Source organism: Phyllobates terribilis, unplaced genomic scaffold, assembly GCF_046119375.1.
Source record: "Phyllobates terribilis strain yellow unplaced genomic scaffold, ASM4611937v1 Scaffold_2__4_contigs__length_985480577, whole genome shotgun sequence".
Taxonomy (NCBI): Eukaryota; Metazoa; Chordata; class Amphibia; order Anura; family Dendrobatidae; genus Phyllobates; species Phyllobates terribilis.
The window spans coordinates 192,087,746-192,109,690 of NW_027362762.1; the positions used below are offsets into that span (position 1 = coordinate 192,087,746).

Here is a 21,945-nt window from a genome sequence, read left to right on the forward strand (position 1 = left end):
TCAGCCACAGTGCATTAGCCCAGCCTGCTGGTCTGTGTATGGAAGACTCATCTCCTGTTAGTTCTTCCTGGCAGCCACTCACTGAGGGCCCACATTCCTGCCTCCAGGGCTATGTGCAGGCAGTCATCAGACCCATGTGTGCCAGTGCGATGCCATATGTGGGGATGTATAAGCCAATATACATCTTTATAGCAGCTGCAGAGATAAAGCTAGTAGTCCAGTGACTACAGTGTTATATAGCACATAAATAATATACGTGAGCATTGAATAATGTGCTCAAGGCCTGATAACTCCTCATTGAACCACCTGGCAGGTGAGCATGATGGGAAATGTAGTTATCATCAAAGAGGTTACTCAGTGCAGGGTATTTAGGGTTTATTCACACTTTACAGTCTTGTCTTTAATTTTCCATAAACGTGGCAAACTGCTGAGTTTTGTGATTTATGTAAAGAACTGCTGCTGAGCTCTTACCGAAATGAAAAGCAGCGACTCTGCAGCCACTGGTTGTTCTGGCTCTGTTCACTAACTATATCCAGCCACTGCCAGAGCTGGTAACAGCAGTTCAGCGGGGGGAGCTGGGTGTCGGACCCTCATAGATCTGATATTGATGACTTATCCTAAGGGCGCAGTCAGAAAGCTGTGTAAATCGGAACTTAGTGCGTGGACTGGCTGGCGACTTTCTCCACCCGAGCGTGACTGCTGTATATATTTCTATGCAGGTGTCACTCTTGGGTTGGTAGAGCAACCGGTCAATCCGTTTATTGCGGTCCAATCTCGCTCCGATTTATATGGCCATCTTACTGCACTCTAAGTGTATGTGCCCACGTAGCGTTTTACAAGCGTATATTCTGCGGAATTTCCGCAGCGTAAACGCTTGTGAAACGCTGGGTAATCCGCCCCCCATGGTCCCCAAGGGGAATCCGCAAATTCTTTGCCCATGCTGCGGATTTTTCCGCAGCGTTTTTGATGCGCCCAAAAATCCGCAGCATGTCAATTAATTTTGCGTTTCCGCAAGCGGAATTGCCTTTGCAATGCAATAAAAAACGCAAGGCAATTCCGCATGTCGAAAACACACGATAAACACGTGCGGAATTCCGCATGCGTTTTTCCGGGAGAGGACATGCAGAAATTTTCTGCTTCATTTCCACAACGTGGGCACATAGCCTTAATCGATCTAATAAGCCTGGAATACCCCTGTAATTAACGGAATATATCAGCAGGTTTTTGCTGTGGAATCTGAAAACAGCATTAGGTAGGGACAGAAACCCTGATTCCAGCAATGTATCACTTACTGGGCTACTTGATGCAGTTTTGATATAATGCTTGTGTGATGTAGATGTAGCAGAGGTAACACTATGGGCTGTGTATATAACCCCAGCCACACCCCTGATTGACAGCGTCCTGTGTACACTGAATTGTTAGCGAGCTGCCAATCAGAGGTGGGGGTGAGATTACACAGATGAGCCTGACTGACCTGCAGGTGAGATGTTGTCCTTGAATGATAATCTTCTGCTTATAAAACACTGATTGTATTGAAACTACAACACACAGCCAAGTAAGTGACACATCCCTGGAATCAGGCTCTCAGCTTGTACATCATGCTGCTCTCAGCTTAAATGGTAACATCCTGCTGACAGATTCCCTCTAACTTTCTTACAGTTGCCCTTGAAAACTGTTGAAAAACTGTTGTGATGACACAAGAGAATATGATCTTTGGGGTTGTGTACAGGTACTTGGTCACTGTCATTTTGAGGCCACTTGGGCACAAAAGTATTTGAGTTGGCACTTTGCATAAGTTTTTGTAAGCGAAAACCAGTGGAGGACCCAAAGCAGAAGAGTTTTCTATCTTATTTTACGTTTTTTTTTCTGTTTGTAATCCAAAGCCAGAAGTGGAATGAACACAAAAGTGCTGTGTAAGGCTACATGTACATCTGTCAGATTTCATCACAAAACCGTAACGAATCCTCAGCAAAGTCAACCATGCTACATTCGTATTTTGCCACAAATTTCACGCTTTGCATTCCAGAGGATGAAACCCTTTGTTGTTTTTTTTTTTATAAAAATTGACATACCGCAGACTTTAAAATCTGCACTGCTTGTTAATTTCAGGAACATATAGACACGATTTAAAAATCTGATTTACTTAGCTGGTTCTGTAAGGCCTGTTGATTTGGCGTCTGCTGAGTATAATTTTGCTACATGTTAATCCAAACACAGGGCCCAATACATCAAGACCGGTGTTGGACCCTGTTGTTTACACTGGTCTGGTCTTGAGGAGATGTGCTAGAGTCAGACGCTCCTGATCCATGAAGAGGCGTATGCGCGTTCATGAATCCGGGTCGTCAGACGAGTGGCGTGTGCCTCTGAATGCGTCTCGCCACAAATCCTACTCCAGTCACTGCTGGACTAAGATTTGTGGCACAGAATTTGACAAGCGGCGGGCGCTACACCCCCGTCCCGTCTCAGATCCATTGGTTTGGTCAGAGTTGGGTGAAAATGGCGTTGAGAATACCAAAAGTTGCATAAGTTTAGTACAGACACCAGTTGAGCCAAAATGATGCGACTTTATAAAGCTTTTTACTGCAGAATATTGGCGAAAAAGCTTTGATGAATCGGGTCCGTAGACTTCTATTATCGTCACAAGTCACGTGTCTTGGTATTCGGACTGCCTCTGTGGACACCAGAAGGTCCTTGTAAAGAACAGAGGCACAATTTTAGGTAGACACTTTTTTTTTGCTTTAGAAAGACAGTGGGGACCTCCCACACGGTATGGAAGAATAGGTAATATAGCAAAGAAAGTCTGTATAGCCACACGGGTCACAAAAGAGGTAGCTACATAGAATGGGTCATACCTGCTGAGTATTAGTTAATATAGTTTATTTTTGAGCAGCTTTTACTCTTGTTTTGTTCCTGCAGCTCCCCTGATTATTCTGGTTTTTTTTTTGTAAAAGACGCCGGTGAAGGACCCGTGTCAAGAACGACGGCAAAACCTCTGCTGATGCTGCTACAGGGAAACGCAGGCTTCATTCAGCTTGTCTAAAAGGCTCCATGTGCACATAGCCTTCCATTAGTACCCGGTTGCACCCTTCTATAGCTCCTAGAGACCAGGCTATAAACATGACAATTGTGGCTAGTAAGTGGTGAATGATTATGTGGAAAATTACTAGATGGGAGGACTTTTCCTTTGTGCTGCACACTGTCAGTAAGAGTCCCGTTTTAGGAGATGGGCTGCCTGTGCCCCTAACTTTCTTCTTTTTTTTTTTTTTTTTTTTTTTTTTGCACCATACAATATGTAATGATAAAGTTTTCTCAAATGTACTGCTGCCTTTTTGGATAAGAATAGTTCTTTTTTTTCTGTTGAAAAACCACACACCACAATAATAATGTGCTTTCTGTAATCTGAATCTTGGTCCAGTTTGCTGATCGTATCAATGTCCTTCCTGTCCTCTGTAATGAGCAGTGTACTTTCTACAAGATGACATCAGAGGGATAATAAAAGGAAGAGTGGGGGGGGAGATAAGACAGATAGGAGATTGACTGGGGTAGAAGAGTAGTGGTCTTGTCATTCCTGTACCTTTTTATTTACAGAGAAATTATATATATATATATATATATTATACATATACACTGCTCAAAAAATAAAGGGAACACTTAAACACCAGAATATAACTCCAAGTAAAACAAACTTCTGTGAAATCAAACTGTCCACTTAAGAAGCAACACTGATTGACAATCAATTTCACATGCTGTTGTGCAAATAGAATAGACAATAGATGGAAATTATTGGTAATTATCAAGACACCCTCAATAAAGGAGTGGTTCTGCAGTTGGGGACCACAGACCACATCTCAGTACCAATGCTTTCTGGCTGATGTTTTGGTCCCTTTTGAATGTTGGTTGTGCTTTCACACTCGTGGTAGCATGAGACGCACTCTACAACCCACAGAAGTTGCTCAGGTAGTGCAGCTCATCCAGGATGGCACATCAATGCAAGCTGTGGCAAGAAGGCTTGCTGTGTCTGTCAGTGTAGTGTCCAGAGGCTGGAGGCGCTACCAGGAGACAGGCCAGTACACCAGGAGACGTGGAGGGGGCCGTAGGAGGGCAACAACCCAGCAGCAGGACCTTTACCTCCTCCTCTGTGCAAGGAGGAACAGGAGGAGCACTGCCAGAGCCCTGCAAAATGACCTCCAGCAGGCCACAAATGTGCATGTGTCTGCACAAACGGTTAAAAACCGTCTCCAGACCTGAATCCAATTGAGCACATCTGGGACATCATGTCTCGCTCCATCCACCAACGTCACATTGCTCCACAGACTGTCCAGGAGTTGGCGGATGCTTTAGTCCAGGTCTGGGAGGAGATCGCACAGGAGACCATCCGCAACCTCATCAGGAGCATGCCCAGGCGTTGTAGGGAGGTCATACAGGCAGGAGGCCACACACAATACTGAGCCTCATTTTGACTTGTTTTAAGGACATTACATCATGGTTGAATCAACCTGTAGTGTGTTTTTCCACTATAATTTTGGGGTTGGCTCCAAATCCAGGCCTCCATTGGTTAATAAATTTGATTTCCATTGATGATTTTTGTGTGATTTTGTTGTCAGCACATTCAACTTTGTACAGAGCAAAGTATTCAATGAGAATATTTCATTCATTCAGATCTAGGATGCGTTATTTGAGTGCTCCCATTATTTTTTTGAACAGTGTGTGTGTGTGTGTATGTATGTATAATTAGTACACATGAAAGTAAACAACTTTGTAGTATATATTATTAGAGAAATCTGCTTATTTCTCCTCTAGCATTGATCTTTCACTCTGTAAACTCTTTATTCAGTGATAAAATCTGTCTTCAGTGAGCATAGATTTTCCCATTATTGAGAGGGATGTCAGTTAGTGCTTATGAAGTTCTATGGGGGGAGGAGTTAGAGGCAGACAGAGACATTCTGCTGAAATGACAGTTCAGGCTCCCGCACATTACCGTATTTTTGGTCCGAGTGCGATCCGACAAGATATCAGATCACACTCAGACCAGTGTCACTTTTTTGAGGGCCTTGCACATGTCCAATTATTTTCCTTGGACCGGCTTGGTCTGTGGAAAAAATCGCAACATTCCTGAGTTGGATCCGAATATTGACTCGCACTCAGCCATGCAAATCAATGAGTCTGTGGAAAACATTGGGCTGCACTCAGATGACATTCAAGAGAAGTCTGATTTTCAAGGACTAACACAATGGGGAAGATGGAGAATATTTTTTTTTCACCTTCTCCATATCCAAGAAAATTGAAGCACATTGTGATCAATCTCCTGATCAGAGTATGATTAGTATAATCTGTTCGATTCCTTCGGGTGATAGAAAAGACGCTGGTGTGTCCCTAGGCTTTACCTTTTTAAAGTGGCCTCTTTCCACACTAACAACAATGGAGAGCTGGTAGTTGTCTCCTTTTTGAAATCTATGAGAGAGAGTAAAGTGTTGTTGTTTTTTTTAATACAGGTGTGTTGTTTAGGTGAGGTCTGGATATATAGAAGATATGTGTTGAACACTTCATTTTGATTCATGAAGTCATTTTTTTTCTTTTCATACTTTGATGAACATTCTGACCCTGATTTATAAAGACTGGCATTTTGTGCTCCAGTCTTAAAGGAGTTGTCAGGTCTAAAATAAGTCTGCAGTCACTCTGTGTGACTGCAGATGTATGAATCTCCCCAGCACAGGCACTGTGCGCTGCGAGGATTCGCCGGTTTCGGGGCCGGCAGGTACGTATGCGTTCTACATACTCACGGCCAGAGCCTGACTATTAGGCGTGGCCTCGCTCCTTCCAATGATGCGACCGCCCAGTGGGCGTGTCCAGCTAGTAGGCGCAGCCTCACTCAATACAAGTTTATGGAGCAAGACCACACCCACTAGTCGGGTTCTGGCCAGGAGTATGTATAACGCATACATACAGGCCGGCCCCAGCTCAGAGACCGGCGAATCCTCGCAGCGCACAGGGCATGCGCTGGGGGTATTCATAACTCTGCAGTCACACAGCGTGACTGTAGACTTATCATTTTAGACCGGACAACCCCATTAATACAGAGTGTGCATGAGTAAGATCTGCTAAATTCACTACGTGGCATATGCCTCTCAAATTCTTAAATGGCTTTAATTAGACAGCATGAAAATATTCAAGTTTGCAATTGACTTACTCTTTCTATGTGCTGACAATCTCCTGAAATAAGAGCTTTTATCTTTTCTAGTGTACAGTTGGTTTCCATGGAGCCTGGCTTCTAGTGCCTGGCTGAGCTGTGCAGTAGTTACATTCCAGGAGAGGGGTTAGTTAACTCTTAACATCACAACTGGACAAGCTCTGTCCAGTTATCTGCTGCTCTCCCTCATCTTTTGAAGATAAACCATGGCAGCTTTCACAGGGGGTCAACTATTCATGCTCTGCTCTGTTCTCTGGTCTTGCTGTCCAGAACTGTGTGCTTGTCTGTGTTATCTGTCTAAATATAGTGATGACAGTGTAGACTCCAGAACAAACCACTGATGGTAAATGTGTTATAGCTGAACTTGTGCTGGGATTTATAGTTCTACTAATACTACAATTCTATTAATCAGAGCGATCACTCAAGGTGGAGAGCCGCCCTGCTAGAAACCATGAAGTAAGGAGTCTGTAAGGTGATTTCCTTGTTCTGAACTGATCAAGAGATAGCCTAAAGGGGTATTCTCAAGTTATGTGCCCACGATCAGACTATAGCAGCGCTTGGGACACTGTGTATTTTTGCTGCGTCCGATCCCGCAGGTAAATCCGCATGTGTTCATTGAACCATGCGGAGTTACCGCATTCTATACAGTCTATTGGGGAAATTTCTGTAGTGGAGACCAGCGTCACCGCAACAGAGATTGAAATGCTGCATCTCGTAAACCCACACCGCCGGTGAGTTTACATGGTGTCAAATAGAAACACAGTGGAAATGGAATTTCTATAAATCCATCCACTGTGCGTCTACTGTACAACGCAGCGTTTTGGACGCAGCGCAGGTGAGCTGCATCCAAAACGTTGCTATTACGGATCGTGGGCACATACCCTTAAAGAATTTGGTGTGCAGCTCATCCCCGTCCTGCTAAGCTTTCTCCACTTTTCAAAAAGTTAGTGCCACAAAAATGCCAAAAGCTGCACATTTTTTTGCAGAACTATTAGGCTATGTGCCCACGTTGCATTTATGAAGCAGAAAATTTCTGCTGCATAAATGCAAGTTCTCTCCCGGAAAAACGCATGCGGAATTCCGCACGCGTTTATCGCGCTTTTTTCGCGCGTTTATCACGCGTTTTCCACATGCGGAATTGCCTTGCGTTTTTTATGCATTGGACAAAGGCAATTCCGCTTGCGGAAACGCAAAATTAAATGACATGCTGCGGAAAAATCCGCAGTATGTGCATAGAACTTGCGGAATCCCATTGGGGACCATGGGGTGCGGATATACATGCGTTTTTCAAGCGTTTACGCTGCGGAAATTCCGCAGCATATACGCTTGAAAAATGCTACGTGGGCACACAGCCCTAGTTGCACCAAAGTTTTGTGACATTTGAAATAGTTTTATATCAGAATTATGGTGAATCTAGGCCATTGTGTAATGATTGATACATATGGAAGACATCTTAAAATTCAGTGCCGGGCACTCGTGACCGGATGAAATATTTTTTCGCCAGGCCTTACATTCCTGTGCTCTGGACCATGCATGATGGGCTTAAACCTCACTGCCATGGATATATTATGTCCATAAGTCTTTTCATTGTTTCTTGCTTATTCTTGACTGTTTTTTTTCAGTCGTTTATTCTATTTTGGCTGATTTTAGTGCTGGAATGGCTTATTCATAATACATTTCATGGCACTTTCCTCACATTCATAGTAGCAAGGTCCAGAAGCTTCAAAATATTTTATTTATTCATTAACATTTTATCTGATAGCAGAAGTTATTCTGGTGCAGAAGCTTTTAAACAGATGCATTTATTCCATGGTTTGCAGAGTTAACTTTAAGGGGTTGTCTTGTCCGAATCGTCACTGTGTAAGGCTGCAGACTTGTGAATCCCCCTAGAGCACGCACTGTGCTCTCCGAGGATTCGCCGGGACTGGAGGGTATGTATGAGTTATACATACTCCCAGTAGGCACGGCCTCGCTCCATACACTTGTATGTAGGCAGCACCCTCTAGTCGGCCATGTTCACTGGACGGCCATGTCACTAGTTGGGACGCTGCCTCGCTCTATGCAAGTCTGTGGAGCGAGGATGTGCCCACTGGACGGGCTCTGACCGGGAGTATGTATAGCTCATACATACCCTCTGGTTCTGGGTCAAAAACCGGCAAATCCCCGCAGCGCGCAGTGCTGTACAGGAAACGGTATTAAAAAAACAACCTTTATTCCCTGGCGTTATGATGGTCATTGCTGGTGCAAAGAGTGATTATATTCTCTATATAAGTCTCGGGACCTCAGCAGCTAATTCCTGACCTCAACAGTAATGTTTATATGTACGAAAGGTGACCGCTGAGGCCAGTGATTGGCTGCAGCAGTCAGGTGACTAGTATATGGGACATTTTTCCTGCATATTAGAGGACTGCATATTAAAGGGGCATTCTTAATATTGAGACCACCACTTTTTATAGTCTATTTGCTCAAGGAGGATGCCCTCTAAGGGCTAGAATGGAGATTGGTTAAGTATCAACAGCTTGCATCCAGCTGGTCCACTTATCACGAGTAATATCCGTGTAATGCTGCACTTTCCCTGCTGTGGTCGTGTTAGTTGAAATGTATGATTGGCCGTAGTTACCCCAACTAGAACTGCTGATCACTTTGGATTTCACAAGTTGAATACACTTTATTATAAGTAGGTTAAAGCTCATTCATCACTTGTTTCAATAAAAAAGTATTGTCTGTGCTTTCTAGTGCATTTAAGGGAATTGTATTTCATATATACATGCCAAATCAAAGTATATGGGCACATCGGACATATCTGTAACTTTACAGGTAAGGACAAACAGGATTGTAGGGGTATGTGCATAAAGAAAATGGGTTTAAAAACTCTCAAGACTCTTCCTGTTAATTTCTATTGTAAAACCACTTTTCTGTTCGTTTTTTCAGTCTTTCAGGCATTATGTGGAAAAGCAAAGACTGCAAGTCACTTTTATGAGGCAGCTCTGATGGAATCTGCCCCAAACTGTGCACTGATCACAAGGCTGCTAAAAATGCTTTAATGAAGGGAAAAAAGCACTTCTAAATACAATGAAGGAGATGGAACAACTCCTCCAAAGATGGAGCGAAAATTTGTAATTTGTCATATGCAAGCTGTCTTTTTTTCGGCAGAATCCCCCTGAAAAAGCGCCCCATAAAATGACCATAGTGCACAGCAATGTTGAAACCCCGGAGTGGTTAAAAGAAGTGTCCTGCTCATTCTTCAGACATCTTCAGCTCAGAAGTCGCCCACTCTCCGTACTTCACATATGGAGTAACAGAGGCTGGTGGCAGAGCCGGAGCTGTAATGTCAGTGATACCGCTGGTGGGTTCCTGGAGTGGTTTCGCCCTTGATAACTCTGCATCTAAAGACTCAGTGCGTTCATGGCCTTGATCTGGCTACAACCTGATGAAGGATGATATTTCTGTGTTGTGAGATGTCAGACCTCCAGTGATCCTAATGCAGATTTAAGAGCCTCATTACGTGTGATAATACAGTAATTGGGGCAGAGCTCTTGGGGTGTATATAGCGTCATTCTGGATTTATTGTGATGTGTTAACTACTTTCCAATTACAATCTGCATTTCTACATTATCCAAGGACATTTCTCATAGATAGGAGGTGTTGCTTTCATTACCCATAAAAAATTGGTATTGATCATTTTGTGGATTTATACAAGTTGCTGTATTCATGTACGTCCTCCTGTCCTGTCACTGCAGTAGACACAAGTCAGAAAAGTGAATCAGGGCCCACTCATTGTGGAAACCAGTAGATCTCTATATCTCATCCTAGAGATGAGACCTGACTTTATATGGTTTTGGCCACAGATTTTTATTTATTTTTTTCACCAATTAAAATGAATGGGATAAAAAACACTTGTATTTTATCCAGCTGTTTTTCTGCCAACACTTTGCTGCAGCAAAATCCACTGCAAATACTCAACGTGTGCACATAGTCTTGGGATATGTTCACACGCTTAGTATATGCAGGAGAATTTTCTACTGTAAAAATTAGAGTGTTGGGCAGAATAATGCTGTGTGGTTTTTATGGTGTGTGGTTTTTTTTATTACGTGTTTTTCCCATTAATTTGGGTGAAAGACACTGCAAAAATGCTGAAGGAATTGGCATGCTGCAATTGATTTAAAAAAAACAGCATGTGCTTTGGGTTTCAGAAATCTAATTCACTCTGCTGGTACTGTAAAAAGCTGTGTTTTTTTTCCATGGCAAAAACACATCAAAATGCAATGTGTGAACAAACCCTTAAACTTTTACAGAGTAGCCTGTGGATTTACCATAAATGACTCTCATGAGACACACCATTTAACTGACATCTGGTTACATAAATATTAAAAAAAAATGAAAAATGTGAACCCGCCTTCTAGAGGGCACTTTCAGGTTGGCTGCTTATATACTGATTGTCACAAAAATGCAGTTTTATAGGAATAAAATAGCCCAACCATGTGATGTCGACCGGCCTGCAGCAGTCACAGGACAAGAAGGATTAACTTTTCCAATTGTTCTTTGTTCAATTTTTTTGGCACGGGTGCAGGAATTATTTAAGTGTCCCATCATGGTCGCCTGCCCATCAAATGAGGTGTGTCTGATTTGGGGATAATCACAGTCCTGGTGTTGGTTTTGCGGTTATGCATCAAGCAATGTGCAGACTTTATCCACATATTGTAGAGGAAAAGTGAAGTTGTTTGTGTATAGCAACAAATCAGACTGCAACTTTCCAGATTTCCTTTGGAAAAAAGTGAAATTGGTAGATGTGAGCAACCATTCCAGTCTATTGCTTAATTTCTGTCTGTTCCCTGGAGCTGTAAGGCCATGTTTCGTCTTACAAATACTAAGGTAGAAAACTCACCAAATACTCATCGTGTGCACATGGCCTTATAGAGCAAAATTGCACATACTCTACGGTCGCTCCATCCAGACTTTCCTTCTCCAAGGGGGATTGAGCTCTAGTGTTAGGCTATGTTCACACATTGCATTTTTTCAGTGGTTTTTGATGCCTTTATGCAAATTTTTACCTGCGCATTTCAGTACCAGCAAAGTCTGGGATTTCAGAAATCTCATGCACACACCTTGTTTTTTATGGTCCTCCGTATTTTGTGCAAAACCTTGGTTTTTGCAAAATGCAGCATGTCACTACTTTCAGCGTTTTTCACCGGTAGTGGAAAAAATGCTGTAAAAAAACAAAACAAAACGCAGGTATCAGGTTTTGCAATCAAAAACACAGCAAAACCTGATACCTGCAGTTGAGGCAGTTGAATCGGGTTATTTTTTTTTTGGCCATTAAACTTTATTCGCATGCACAAGAGACAAATGTACACTGACAAAACCACGCAAAAAACGCAGCAAAATCTCAGAAAAGTCTGCTGTTTTGCTTCCAAAAAATAACGCAGCAAAAACACAACATGTGAACATAGCCTTCAGGGAATATTCTTACCAGCTAACACTTTTTATGGCAGGTTCACATTTATACAGCGCTATCCGTCAAGCACAACATTGGGTTTTTGTCTGAATTCCTAAAAACTCTATACCGGCAGGGTCATGATGGAGCCATTCACTTGATTTAAGCTGACACTTAACCATTCTTCTGTGAGTATCTTAAAAAGATGACTACTGCCAGGACGGAGGCCAGAGAGGGTCCACAGTGACTGTCAGCGTCATCTAAGTGAATGGCTCCATCGAGGCTCCTGTGGGAATACAGTTTCCGAGATTCCGACAGACACCAATGTAGTGATCTGCGTAAGTGTGAACGCAGCCTTAGAGGCACCGATTTATGTTTGGAGTCATCGCCAGACTTTATTGGACATAACTGGAGGTAACAGCCTCATATGATGGTTTTCTAGGCCTAAAATGAAATGTTTGACTTCAAGTGATAATTTTAAAGGGTTTTAGCACAGCCACCAACAACAAACAAATATACAGATGTATACTCGCCGATTCCGTCCCCACCAGTCCAGCACCGTATTCCTGGGCCTCGGTTTTCCTGGCGGCAGTGGTGACCTCACATACGCCCATGTGACCTATTCAGCCAGTTATTCGCCTCAGTGGCCTCAGGCCAAATACCATAGAGACCAGTGATTGGCTGTAACTGTCACGTGGGCTACGGGTGATGTCACTTCTGCAGCCAGGCAATGTAACGCAGAGAGTGGCACAGAGTGCTGGAATGGCGCAGGTGAAATGGCAGTGTACATTTGTATGCTATAGATCAATAGTTCTGGTTGCATAGGTGGTGTAACTCATGGTGGGAAGGATTTCTAGCTTACCTTACAGGCCTAAAATAACAATTCACTTCAAAGGTTTGTGCAGCTGCTGTAAGGACTGTATAAAATATGTATCATGCTGCAACCCTCTAATCTAGGGGTGGGCATTTAATTTTCCCAAGGGGTCACCTGAGAGACTGTGACTGTTGTGGAGGCCGAATCAATAGGCTGAAATTCTGCTTTATATTAATATTGTATCACTTAATATTGAGTAGAATTAAGTATGCTGACATACCCCTATACTGTATGAGCCCACACACAGCCCCCTATATACACGGCAGGGAAGAGAGATTATCCAGCACAAAATCCAGGGAAATAATTAAAAACCAGAAATGTATTTAAACATGATTAAAAAGATGCTCTACACAGCATGCTATCTGACGCGTTTCTATTTCTGTTCACTTACTATGAATAAGAACACACAGTTCGAAACGCGTCAGATAGCATGCTGTATAGAGCATCTTTTTAATCATGTTTAAATACATTTCTGGTTTTTAATGATTTCCCTGGATTTTGTGCTGGATAATCTTTCCTGCCGTTGATCCACCCTGCTGCCAACACAGGCTCACAATCCCTGCACGTCCTGAGGAACTCTACTACGTATGGTGAGCTGGATGAACTTTTTTATTTTTATATACTACCCTTATATACAATAGGAGCCCCTACACATAGCTCCCCATATGTACACTATGATTATTGTCTGTATATGTCACCACTTAATTGTAAAGTGCTGCAGAATATGTTGGCGCTATATAAATAAAAATGATCCCACACAAAGCACCGCTATATACAGTATGTACCCCTATATACATTATGAACAGCCTCCCTATATACAGTATGAGCCCCCACACAGCCCCCTTATATACAGTATGAGCCCACACACATTCGTACATATTAAAATGCCCTTCTCCAGTTACCCCGGCGCTCTGCTCTGTCCTTCGCTTTGTGCAATGTAGTGGCGTCATCGCGTCTGCCGTCTCAAGCGCACATGCTGATTGGTGGGAGAAGGAGCCAGCGGCTTCCTCCTCCACCGTTCTATGCACCATTACTTGTATCCTGAGGATGCTGACGGTGATATCAGGATGCCGAGCAGGGGCGGCCGGCCACATACTGCAGCTTGTGGGGCAGTGTTTTCAGCTCTTCGGCTATCTCAGCCCGCGGGCCACACTTTGCCCGGGTCTTATCTAATCCAATGCCACCTGCTGCTATAATTTTTCTCACATTTTGGGATATATCTAAATGCTCAGTGGACCATTTATTTATAAGGGGTTTCCATAAGTTCCTGCACATTCTGCAAACCCCCCACCCTCCCAAAATTTGTACAATGAATTTGAACAGACCCCTTTCTATACTGAAGTTTTTATGTTTAGAAGAAACTGAGAGAGTTTTTTTAGTAGAGAAGCCGTGACAAAAGTGAAAAGAATAAAAAAAAAACCTTCTCTTCTAACCCCCGTCACCCCCGTAAGGAGTTCTTTTCTGGCAGTACCTAATTACGTGCACTAATTCTCGTCGTTTACAGATCAGAGCAGCCATCTTTGGTGCATGCAGAAATATTCTGTAGGATTAAACGGGTTATGATTTTTTTTCCTGTTTTGCAGACTCTGCCCTTGTCTGGACCTTCTCCCTCACATCAACACAAGCTCAAGAAAGTCGCTTCCAGTTCTCCATCCTCTGGAGCGTTCCTTGTAATTTTGTTTTGAGGAAATGGCCGGGAGAGGAGCAGCGAGGCCGAACGGTCAGTCTCAGGCCAGTAAGATCTGCCAGTTTAAGTTGGTGTTGCTGGGGGAATCTGCAGTCGGCAAGTCAAGTCTGGTGTTACGTTTTGTCAAAGGCCAGTTCCATGAATTCCAGGAAAGCACAATTGGAGGTAGGAGCCTCATCCACGGCCAAAGAGGCAGGATTGTGTCTTCATTCCATTTCCAAATCTCTTTCTAATCCCATTTTGTGCCTCTTTGCAGCTGCATTTCTTACACAATCTGTCTGTTTGGATGACACAACGGTAAAATTTGAGATCTGGGATACAGCGGGACAAGAGCGATACCACAGCCTGGCACCCATGTACTATCGGGGAGCGCAAGCTGCAATCGTGGTGTATGACATCACCAACCAGGTACTGATGACGTCATGCTCTGGAGGAGCGGCCAGAGCTCCCTGTGACATTTTTGCTTTGTGCACACTCTTATTTATTTATACTGTTTTTCTTTGCTCTGTAATTCTGCAATGTATTAGAGAAGAGAAAGCATCTAAAACATATCTAATGCGTTTTTATGAGAAAAATATGTATAATCCATATATAGGCCTCAATTATCAACACACTCAAAGAGAAAAACTAGGCTTGTTGCTCATAGCAGTCAATCACAGCACAGCTTTCGTTTCTCCAGAGTAATGTGAGGAATGAAAGACAAGCTCTGATTGGTTGCAGGGATTTTTTTTTCTTTATTTCTCAGGTTTGGTAAAGCAGACCCATTGGGTTATATGTGGGGCAGTTATTATTATTAATAATTATTATTATAGCACCATTTATTCCATGGCGCTTTACATGTGAAAAAAGGGGTATACATAGCAAAAACACTTACAATACTCTTAACAAAACGAGTCAGCGACTGGCACAGGAGGAGAGAGGACCCTGCCCGCGAGGGCTCACAATCTACAATGGATGGGTGAGGATACAGTAGGTGAGGGTAGAGCTGGTCGTGCAGCGGCATGGTGGAGCGAGGTTTACTGCAGGTTGTAGGCTTGTCGGAAGAGGTGGGTCTTCAGGTTCCTTTTGAAGGTTTCCATGGTAGGCGAGAGTCTGATATGTTGGGGTAGAGAGATCCAGAGTAGGGGGGAAGCACAAGAGAAATCTTGTATGCTATTGTGGGAAGAGGAGATAAGAGGGGAGTAGAGAAGGAGATCTTGTGAGGATTGGAGGCTACGTGCAATGGGGAGCCAGTGCAGAGATTGACAGAGGGGAGAGTCTGGGGAATAGCGGGGGGACAGGTGGATTAGTCGGGCAGCAGAGTTTAGGATAGATTGGAGGGGTGAGAGAGTGTTAGAAGGGAGGCCACAGAGCAGCAGGTTGCAGTAGTCAAGGCGGGAGATGATAAGGGCGTGCACTAGTGTTTTTTGCAGATTCATGGTTGAGGAATGTGCGGATCCGGGAGATATTTTTGAGTTGGAGTCGGCAGGAAGTGGAAAGGGCTTGGATATGTGGCTTGAAGAAGAGATCAGAGTTCAGGGTTACCCCAAGGCAGCGAGCTTGTGGGACTGGGGAGAGTGGGCAGCCATTAACTTTGATGGATGGGTCAGATGGGGGGACTGAGTGAGATAGGGGAAAGATGATGAATTCAGTTTTATCAATGTTAAATTTTAGAAATCTAGCAGAGAAGAAGGATGAAATAGCGGACAGACATTGTGGTATTCTGATTAGTAAGGAGGTGCTATCAGGTACACAGAGGTAGATCTGTGGGTCAACAGCATAGAGGTGATACTGAAAGCCATGAGACTGAGTTGTCCCAGGCCAAATGTGTAGATGGATAAGAGCACTGGGGGGCGAGATGATGATGAGGAGGTGGTGTGTGAGTGAGAGACACTGCATGTCCGGTCTGTTAGGTATGAGGAGATCCAAGATAGGGCCAGGTCCATGATGCCAAGAGATGAGTCTGCAGTAGGGTTGAGCGAGTATGTTCTGGTCCGAGTATGCTCGGGCCGAGCTCCGAGTATTTATAGCTGCTCGGTGATATGGTTGAATCGCTCCCGTGTGCATGATTTGCAACTGTTTGGCAGCTTTATTACATGTGAGGAATGTGTAAGAAATAGACATTCCTCACATGTAATAAAACTGTCAAACAGTTGCAAATCATGCACACGGGAGCGATTCAACTATATCACCGAGCAGCTATAAATACTCGGAGCTCGGCCCGAGCATACTCTGTGAAAGGGTTAATAGAACATACTCGCTCAACACTAGTCTGGAGTAAGAGGGAATGGTTCACTGTGTCGAAGACTGATGACAGGCCCAGGAGGAGGAGGACTTAGTAGTGTCGCTTGGATTTGGCGGCTAGTAGGTCGTTCGTGACTTTATTAATGGCAGTTTCAGTGGAGTGATGCGGTTGGAAGCCAGATTGTAAGCGGTCGAAGAGGGAACATGAGGAGAGGTGGGAAGACGGTTCAGAATGGACTTGTTGTTCCAGTAGTTTTGAGGCATAGGGGAGAAGTGATATGGGGCAATAGCTAGTTGGAGAGGATGGTTGTGATTGAGGCATGTTTGAAACATGAGGGGAAGACAGCGGTTGTTAGTGACAGGTTAAAGAGGTGGGTTAGGGTTGGGATGAAGTTGGTAAGGTTAGGGATGAGGTGGGACGAAATTGGGTCAAGTTCGCAGATGGTGAGGTGTGATTTGGAAAGTAAAGAGGAGACTTGATCTTCTGTAAATGTGGAGAAGTTGGGTTTGGAGGAGGAAGGTTGAGTAGATATGAGGAGGGGCTGTGGGGACTTTAGGCAAAAGCTTTGTCTGATGGTATCAATCTTCTGCTTGAAGAATGAGGCAAAGTTGAGATTCGAGGAGAGGGAGGAGATGCTGGGGGGCGGAGGAGAGAATTTAAGGTGTTGAATAGCTGTTTAGGGTTGTGAGACAGGGAGGATATGAAAGATGAGAAGTATGTTTGTTTTGCTGCAGTGAGTGTGGACTTGAAGGTAGTGAGGGACTGTTAGAATGCGATGAAGTGCTCGATGGAGTGGGACCTTTTCCATCTCCGCTCAGCAACCCTGGAGGCCCGTCACAGTTCTTTAGTCAGGCTGGTGTGAGAGGGGCGACCAAATCGAGAGCTACAGCTGTTGTGGTGTTATATAAAGCAGCAGCAACATCTGCGTCATGTAAGGAATGTATGTCTGTAAGAGGGAGGAGGGATTCAGAGAGTGAGTGTAGGTCAAGGTGTTTGAGGTTTCTGCGAGGACACTTGGGATGAGACTGGCCTTCGTAATACACAGTCTAGTAGCAGTCACGTTTTCTTTGTATGATGAGACAAATGTTGTTGATCACCTCGGCTGCCGCCAGCTTGTAGTCGTTCATGTAGTTTTTTCTGTATGGTATGGCGTTTTGTGCATTTTTTCAGCACTCCGGTCACGGAGATGGTCAGTGGTCTCCCCAACTCTACAGTGTCTATACGGTTCTTCCTTTTGTGTCTTGGGCCAAGTTGACACATCATGAATTCTGCAGTGCAAATCTGCCACAATTTACAGCACAATACAAGTAAAAGGATTTTTCAAAATCCCATTCACATTGTGGAAAATAATCTACTGAAATATAGAAGCATAATCCATATTTGAAATCTGCAGTTCATTCTTATGCAGATTTTATTTAATGCTTAGTAAATGAAGTAGGATGAAATCCACAAGTAACGCATGCAAATTTAGTCTGCAGATTCATTGCTGTATTGTCACGGATTTATCACCAAATCTATAGTAGAAATTTTCCTCCATGTGTGAACATGGCCTTACATTGTCACTACAGTAGGCTGCGAAGTGGTTTTTTGTTTTTTTTTGTATTAGTCTGCTCTATAAACAGTTTGGCCACTAGATGTCAGCACACGTGAATACAATAATGTACCATTTACTTATTTATTTTACTCACTTATATAGCGCCATTAATTCCACAGTGCTTTACAGACATCATCACTGTCTCCATTGGGGCTCACAATCTACATTCCCTATCAGTATGTCTTTGGAGTGTGGGAGGAAACTGGAGAACCCGGAGGAAACCCACGCAAACACGGGGAGAACATACAAACTCCTGGCAGATGTTGTTCTTGATTTTTAAAAGGATATTCAAAGAGGGATCACAAACAAATGAGAAATAGATTGATGGAAACAGCATTTCTGCTTTCTAAAGATGGCATCCCTTCGGTTTCCTCTTACTCACCAGTTTCTCATTGCAGGAGACGTTTGCCAGAGCGAAGACATGGGTTAAAGAGCTGCAGAGACAAGCTAGTCCCAACATTGTCATAGCCCTCGCTGGCAACAAGGCTGACCTCACTAACAAACGCATGGTTGAGTATGAAGTAAGTCCAAAATGACTGAAGTTTTATGCATTTTTCTGTTTAGCTTGATACATACATGCACTATATGGGACAGCAGGCATTTTATATATACCTGCATTTATCATTTTCATAACTGGTATATGGGCTGTGTTCATATTCTGTTTGTACAGTACATTTGTGTATGGCTACTAGACTTCTGTGACCTCTCTAGACTTGTACTTTGGGAGCATTACTACCATGTTTCCTTGAAAATAAGCCCTAGCATGATTTTACATGGATTTTTGGAGCATGCTTGAACTAGAAGCCCTACTCCAAAAATAAGCCCTAGTTGCAGTCAGGGTCGGCGTTAGGCTGGGGAGGGGGGGGGGGAACTGGGCAATTGTTCAGGGCCCCCAGGGTTTCTATTCTGAGGTTAAGTCTGCTGAAGGATGATGATGGTGATGTCCAGGATATCACCAAAGGTCTCTTAACTGTGGGAGTCTACAGGAACTGAAGAGGAGACAGGCTTTTATGTACCATATGTGCACTGTGTGTATATACATGTGTATGTGCAGTGTGTGTATATATACTTGTGTGTGATGACATGATTATATTTGAATAAATGTTGATTTATTGTTTAAAAAAAAAAAAAAAAAAAAAAGTCCTTCCGTGAAAATAAGCCCTAACCCATCTTTCAGAGCAAAAAATAATATAAGACCCCGTCTTATTTTTGGGGATACACCAAAAAAATATATAATTCTTCCTAACTTTGGAGCGTGACATGAACAAAGCCTTAGTTGAGAGAGAAGAGGTAAAAGCTTGTGCCAGATCACCTCCATTCTTAAAACTGATGTCAAAGTTGCAATTTTGCGCTCCAATTGTGTGCAATTTTCTTTTTACTTTTCTAAGCCACTTTTAGGCCAGAGTCACGCCAGCTTATATTCTCTCATCTGAGAGAATCTGGCCGATTTCTGCTAATCACACTGATAGATCAGAGTTGATGCAGAGTGTGATCAGTGTACTCTGATTTTCTCGGAGGAGGAGAAGATGGAAATTAGAAATTTCTCCATCTTCTGCATTCTGTAAGTGCGCGGAAATCATCCGATTGCAGTCTGTGGTTTTCCACGAACTTATTGACTTGCATGGCTGAGTGCAATCCATATATTGGATCAAATTCTAGCATGCTGACATTTTTTTTTCTTGGATGCAGGAAAATATTGGACATGTGCCCCATAGAATGACATTGGTGTGAATGTTTTGTTGGATCACACTCACACAGAAAATACGGTGATGTACACTAGCTCTTAGTCAGATTTATTAAAACTAGAAAATCACACCAATCTAAGTCTAGTTTTAAATGTTCTTACTTTAAGACTGTCTAAAATGTGCCAAATGTGTTAGTAGGTGTGCCTCTTTTAAAACAGTTGCTGCAATACACTCCAACAAACTTCTCATTTAATGCCACACCTAATAAATTTGGACCTTTTTTTCCTAAAGAGCGTTTCTAAAAAAAAAAAAAAAAAAAGTTATCCCCTTAAAAGATAGGATAAAACTTACTGATTGCTGTGGGTCTGACAGCTGGGACCACCATCAATCCGGAGTGCTGGGCTCTGCAGCCAGTGTTGAATGAATCAGAGGTGTGCGTGCCGGACCTCCACTCTATCCGTTGGCTATGGGACTACCAGAAATGGCTAAGTCTAGCGCTCGGCGTAAAAATCCCCATTTACAGACAGGAGATAATATTCTGTGGTATTTTAGCACAATCATTCTGTGCCCATGGGTTTTCGTCGGCCTGTCTATACAGGCCAGTAAAGGTGGGATTATTAATCGGCCATTGTAAACTGTACATTAGTCTTTTCGGGCTTTGAACACAAGTTTTTGCCTTGCAGTGTTGTACTAGACAGACATCTGTACATCAGTGCTTTTGAGTGTTACTGACTACATATTTTGGAAGCCTCAATGTAGGGTAATGTTATATAATTTTGGTATTTAGAATAGTAATATTGTTAGTGGCACCAGCTTTATACACTGCTCAAAAAAATAAAGGGAACACTTAAACACCAGAATATAACTCCAAGTAAATCAAACTTCTGTGAAATCAAGCTGTCCACTTAGGAAGCAACACTGATTGACAATCAATTTCACATGCTGTTGTGCAAATGGAATAGACAATAGATGGAAATTATTGGCAATTATCAAGACACCCTCAATAAAGGAGTGGTTCTGCAGGTGGGGACCACAGACCACATCTTGGTACCAATGCTTTCTGGCTGATGTTTTGGTCACTTTTGAATGTTGGCTGTGCTTTCACACTCGTGGTAGCATGAGACGGACTCTACAACCCACAGAAGTTGCTCAGGTAGTGCAGCTCATCCAGGATGGCACATCAATGCGTGCTGTGGCAAGAAGGTTTGCTGTGTCTGTCAGTGTAGTGTCCAGAGGCTGGAGGCGCTACCGGGAGACAGGCCAGTACACCAGGAGACATGGAGGGGGCCGTAGGAGGGCAACAACCCAGCAGCAGGACCTTTACCTCCTCCTTTGTGCAAGGAGGAACAGGAGGAGCACTGCCAGAGCCCTGCAAAATGACCTCCAGCAGGCCACAAAATGTGCATGTGTCTGCACAAACTGTTAAAAACAGTCTCCATGAGGGTGGTATGAGGGCCTGACGTCCACAGATGGGGGTTGTGCTCACAGCCCAACACCGTGCAGGACGCTTGGCATTTGCCACAGAACACCAGGATTGGCAAAGTCGCCACTGGCGCCCTGTGCTCTTCACAGATGAAAGCAGGTTCACACTGAGCACATGTGACAGAGTCTGGAGACGCCGTGGAGAGCGATCTGCTGCCTGCAGCGTCCTTCAGTATGACCGGTTTGGCAGTGGGTCAGTAATGGTGTGGGGTGGCATTTCTTTGGAGGGCCGCACAGCCCTCCATGTGCTCGCCAGAGGTAGCTTGACTGCCGTTCGGTACCGAGATGAGATCCTCAGACCCCTTGTGAGACCATATGCTGGTGCGGTTGGCCCTGGGTTCCTCCTAATGCAGGACAATGCCAGACCTCATGTGGCTGGAGTGTGTTAGCAGTTCCTGCAAGATGAAGACATTGAAGCTATGGACTCGCCCGCCCGTTCCCCAGACCTGAATCCGATTGAGCATATCTGGGACATCATGTCTCGCTCCATTCACCAACGTCACATTGCACCACAGACTGTCCAGGCGTTGGCGGATTCTTTAGTCCAGGTCTGGGAGGAGATCCCACAGGAGACCATCCTCTACCTCATCAGGGGCATGCCCAGGCGTTGTAGGGAGGTCATACAGGCACGTGGAGGCCACACACAATATTGAACCTCATTTTGACTTGTTTTAGGGACATTACATCAAAGTTGGATCAGCCTGTAGTGTGTTTTTCCACTTTAATTTTGGGGGTGACTCCAAATCCAGGCCTCCATTGGTTAATAAATTTGATTTCC

The 21,945-nt window shown here is 43.7% G+C and overlaps 1 protein-coding gene across 1 annotated transcript in view; it reads left to right on the plus strand.

Annotated features, from left to right (window-relative positions):
* Positions 1 to 21,945, plus strand: part of RAB5B (RAB5B, member RAS oncogene family) — a 53,434-nt gene that overhangs the window by 1,066 nt on the left and 30,423 nt on the right. The window contains exons 2-4 of the mRNA XM_073663714.1: positions 14,079 to 14,347; positions 14,439 to 14,590; positions 18,399 to 18,521. Of these exons, the coding sequence (XP_073519815.1) occupies positions 14,185 to 14,347; positions 14,439 to 14,590; positions 18,399 to 18,521 (438 nt within the window). The 5' untranslated portion in view covers positions 14,079 to 14,184. The remainder of the gene's footprint in view (positions 1 to 14,078; positions 14,348 to 14,438; positions 14,591 to 18,398; positions 18,522 to 21,945) is intronic.